The sequence below is a fragment of the Protobothrops mucrosquamatus genome, unplaced genomic scaffold (genome assembly GCF_001527695.2).
Source record: "Protobothrops mucrosquamatus isolate PMUCROS unplaced genomic scaffold, P.Mucros_1.0 scaffold14837, whole genome shotgun sequence".
NCBI lineage: Eukaryota > Metazoa > Chordata > Lepidosauria > Squamata > Viperidae > Protobothrops > Protobothrops mucrosquamatus.
In genome coordinates this window covers 1-5,000 of record NW_015400606.1, presented here as the reverse complement: position 1 = coordinate 5,000, position 5,000 = coordinate 1, and the positions used below count along the sequence as shown (strand labels likewise).

The 5,000-nt window shown below is 35.7% G+C and overlaps 1 protein-coding gene across 1 annotated transcript in view; it reads right to left on the bottom strand.

Moving 5' to 3' along the window:
- LOC107301588 (phospholipid-transporting ATPase IA-like) overlaps positions 1 to 3,415 on the bottom strand; it is a gene marked incomplete at its 5' end in the record, with an annotated part of 3,821 nt that extends 406 nt beyond the window's left edge. The window contains 4 exons of the mRNA XM_015830791.1: positions 132 to 242; positions 348 to 531; positions 2,112 to 2,284; positions 3,351 to 3,415. Coding sequence (XP_015686277.1) covers positions 132 to 242; positions 348 to 531; positions 2,112 to 2,284; positions 3,351 to 3,415 — 533 coding nt within the window. The remainder of the gene's footprint in view (positions 1 to 131; positions 243 to 347; positions 532 to 2,111; positions 2,285 to 3,350) is intronic.
- Between the last annotated feature and the right edge of the window lie 1,585 nt (positions 3,416 to 5,000).

The following is a 5,000-nucleotide window of genomic DNA, read 5'->3' as shown; positions in this document are numbered from 1 at the left end:
ATTTCAAAAATCGAAATAGGAAGGAACGCTTGAAATGGCAACGCCACACCTTTCAGTTAAGATTTAAGGGGGAAAAAAAGATTGAGAGGGGTTTTTTTTTTCTCTTTTTCCTGATGTGAGCCCATTCTTACCTCAATAATGTAAAGGACAATATTCTTGTAGAAGCAATACAAAATGCATTTAGCAATTCTACTGTAATTCCAGGCACCGTGGACCAGAAGTAAATTTTGCAAGTACTTGAACTGCAAACAAAGAAAAAAACAAAAGACAGGCAGGGTTTAAGCCGTTGACGCTTACAATCACATATTGGCGATGGTTTAATATTCTCAACCAGCGGGAGACCCCACCTGAGCTATTGAATAGTCTGAAGAATTGGCAGCTTGGAGCCCTTCGTTGCCACTGATGCCGACACCTACGTGTGCCGTTTGTATCATGCTGACATCATTGGCTCCGTCACCAATGGCCAATGTCACCACCTTCACCTGTTTCTTAACCATTTCTACAATGTCAGATTTCTGCAGAGGTGAAACTCTAGAAAAAAAAAGGAAAAACAATATTGTTATTGATCATATACATATATACAAATACATATACATACACACACACATCTATATCTATATCTCTATATCTATCTATCTGTCTGTCTGTCTGTCTGTCTGTCTGTCTCTATCTATCTATATCATACATACATACATACATACATACATACATATATCCCTCTATCTCTTCCTCTCATCTATCATCTCTCTCTCCTATCTATCTATCTATCTATCTATCTATCTATCTATCTATCTATCTATCTATCTATCTATCTATCTATCTATCTATCTATCTATCTATCTATCATACATACATACATACATATATCCCTCTATCTCTTCCTCTCATCTATCATCTCTCTCTCCTATCTATCTATCTATCTATCTATCTATCTATCTATCTATCTATCTATCTATCTATCATACATACATACATACATACATACATACATACATATATCCCTCTATCTTTTCCTCTCTTCCTCTCATCTATCATCTCTCTCTCCTATCTATCTATCTATCTATCTATCTATCTATCTATCTATCTATCTATCTATCTATCTATCTATCTATCTATCTATCTATCTATCTATCATACATATATCCCTCTATCTCTTCCTCTCATCTATCATCTCTCATATCTATCTATCTATCTATCTATCTATCTATCTATCTATCTATCTATCTATCTATCTATCTATCTATCTATCTATCATACATACATACATACATATATCCCTCTATCTTTTCCTCTCTTCCTCTCATCTATCATCTCTCTCTCATATCTATCTATCCATCCATCCATCCATCCATCCATCCATCCATCCATCCATCCATCCATCCATCCATCCATCCATATCTATCTATCTATCTATCTATCTATCTATCTATCTATCTATCTATCTATCTATCTATCTATCTATCTATCATCTATCTATCTACCTACCTACCTACCTACCTACCTACCTACACACACACACACATTCCTGGACCACAGATGAGAAAAAGGCAGATGTTACCAAAGAAGTAAATAAATATAATAGGGCATAAATAATTTAATAATACTGTACACAGAACTTTGTATTTATGCAACTTTATATTTCTTAAGTATGAAATGCTAGGATGCCATTAGTTCCTATCTAAAATAAATAATTTTACTTCCATGTAGTAATTGTGGCATCAGCGATAATTTTATCTTCCTCAATAGGAAGAGCTCATGCTCTTGGCAATTTTATAGGCCAGGTCTCCCCACATCTTCCGATCTTGCGTTACTTAAAATTTATTTTTATGCTCTGGCTGGTGTCCGTTTCCCCTCAGTATACCCCCGTTAAAATGGGGCTACTATGGCTAACGATAATAAACTTTAATCGCCCTCAGGCAATCAATACCAGTGTTATCACAGAAAGGGTATGAAATTGCATGGGAGAAATTGCTGGATGTGAAACAAAACTTAATTGATGTAAATGTAAGAAAGTTATTTTTATTTAATCGATATAGTAAGAACTGTATTAATTCAAATATGAGACAGTAGCTACCTAAAAATTATAGGAGCAAAGTAAAAGAAAGGTTTACCTGCAACAAATGACAGCTTTGCAGGACAGGGCCAAATCCAAGAAATACTGCCTTACGCCAAATGTCAAAGCGTATTTTAAGGTTTTTCCGTCAATGATGAGTGCAAAATCGTTTTCCTTCCTCAAAGCATCGCCCAGAGTGCTGCAGTGATGGCTTAAGGTCTCTCTTGTTGCCTGTAAAATAGGAACATCGACTAGCAGTTAAACGGCATGACCAAAAATCCCTGATTATAAACCACATTGGTGATAAACAACACCAATTCGATTGGTAAGGGCACACTTGGAATACGGCATCCAGTTTTGGTCACCACGATGTAAAAAAGATGTTGGGACTCTGGAAAGAGTGCAGAGAAGAGCAACAAAGATGGTTAGGGGACTGGAGGCTAAAGCATATAAGGAACAATTGCTGGAATTGGGGATGTCTAGTTTAAGGAAGAGAAGGACGAGGGGGGACAGGATAGCAGTGTTCCAGTATCTCAGGGGCTGCCCCAAAGAAGAGGGAGTCAAGCTGTTTTCCAAGGCGCCTGAAGGCAGGACAAGAAGCAATGGATGGAAACTAATCAAGGAGAGAAGCAACCTAGAACTAAGGAGAAACTTCCTGACAGTGAGAACAATTAACCAGTGGAACAACCTGCCTCCAGAAGCTGTGAATGCTCCAACACTGGAAGTTTTTAAGAAGAGACTGGACAGCCATTGGTCTGAAATGGTGCAGGGTTTCCTGCCTGAGTAGGGGGTTGGACTAGATGACCTCCAAGGTCCCTTCCAACTTTATCATCATCATCATCCAACTTGATGATGATGATGATGATGATGATGATGATGATGGCACACCAACACCCACCACACACGTGAATTTATTGAGGCCTGGTATTCCACCAAAGGAGCAATTAACAAGCATATTGATCCAGATCCAGCATATGAGTATGTGAGATATCAGACCATTCGAACTGCCAATCAACAGGAGAACCAATCAGCTGCTCAGAGTTCAAATATACCTCCAAACAAACAACCAATCGCACAACCACACTGGCACACAAGACATTTTAGAAGCTAAGGAGAAGAGGGCAAGGACATCCTGCAGATGAGGTTACTTAATCTGGTAACGAAACGTACAGGGATTATATTGAAATAAGCTTGGAGAACAAACCACAGCTAAAATAAACCATTCATCCGTATTTATTTTTTAAGCTAGTTTATACCCAGTACGTAGACTGTAATTCAAATGTTAGGCTATACTTACATCAAGGGAGCCTTCATTTATGACAATTAGCCCCATGTTCTTTTTCAAGAGTTTACACGAATGTCCTATTAGGGGGGTAAAAAAAGTACGCTGTTGTGTTAGGATTTTTAAAAGTTGTAATTACAAATACATAAAAGATATAAACATGACTCCCGACACTGAGACGCTAAAATGCAAGAATACTGTGGCCTGGATAAAGTAACTGGCATGAAATTACCATATAGAGATTTGGTGGGAAAATTCAAGGCCACTTGAGGGAATATATATTTAAAGAGAATACTAGAACGTTGATATTCTCTTTGATTTCACGTAAACAAAGAACACACAAAATAACATTGTGTTTTGCTTTTATAGAACACATTCATCCAATATTCACCATCTTTATGTGGAAAAAAAAAACTATATGGCTAAACTATAATCTCTTTTAAGAGGGAAAGTTGAGTCAGAAGCTGAAGTCAATAAGATAAAGAGTCAAGAGTACTAATTTACCGGTTCTGGGACCATAAATAAATAAAGTTGTGTAAAGAACTCTTTTCAACGCACTGTTTTGTGCGTTGTTTAACCATGATCTCTTTCTATATTAATTAGAGTCAGACGAAATTCAAATCGCATTCGTCGGTCACAGGATTAGGGATCATTCTAAAGGATTTGCAAAATTTCTCACGCCAACGAAAACGCCAATATTCTTTTATGTGACATCCATTTGACCTTGAGTGGTTGAACAGAAATATGCCAGATTGCTATCATGGTATTACAGGCAAAAGCCAGAAACTTGCAAAAACTTTTCTAAGGAAGTGATCATTGGTAATGATAGAAGCTGTCATTGTTCACTTCGTCTTCTTTTATTTTTATTTTTTTTATTTTTTTATTTTACCATATATTTTATTGATTTTTTAAAACATAAATCACTTAATAGTTGGTAAACAGTGTGTTTGCTGGGTTTACATTTGTAAAGAAAAATCATTAACAGCTGGTTTCTATAATCCATAATCCACAGAGTACATTTAGTTGATTTCCCCTTTTCCCCAAAATGACTTCTTTGCAAGCTTTGAAATAATACAGTTCTTATTATTTTGATAAATAACAGTTATATATATGATTTTTTCCCCCAATATTCCTAGAAATAATGCTCACGTCAATATAATATTTCTTTTCTATCTAATCATTCCGGTTGCCTCATCTTATATCCTGTTACAGTCCTTATTTAGATTTGTTTCTCCCGTAAAGTTCAAAGTATTCTTGCTGGTTAAGATTTTCTCAACAGTTAATTATGTTTAAAGGTTTAAATCCTTTTTTCCCCATATAAACCATCTCAACACTTTTACATTTCTTAAAGAATAGGTAAAAACAGTAAACAAAAGGAAAAGAGATCACTTTGTCTTCTTTTAATGTATGGCATATATCTGGGCATTATTATTATTATTACACACACACACACACACAGTTTATACATGTAATCATAATATTCAGAAATGATATCCACTACTGATATATAATACAGCCAGTGGATATATTTAATGATTGATTTGTCTTAATTATTAGTTATTAGCTCTTGCCATGTTGCTATGCTATGTTCCATTCTGTGATTCCTGGAGTTATGTGAATATCAGGACATAACCAATTTTTTTCACTAACCCCAAATTGATTTCA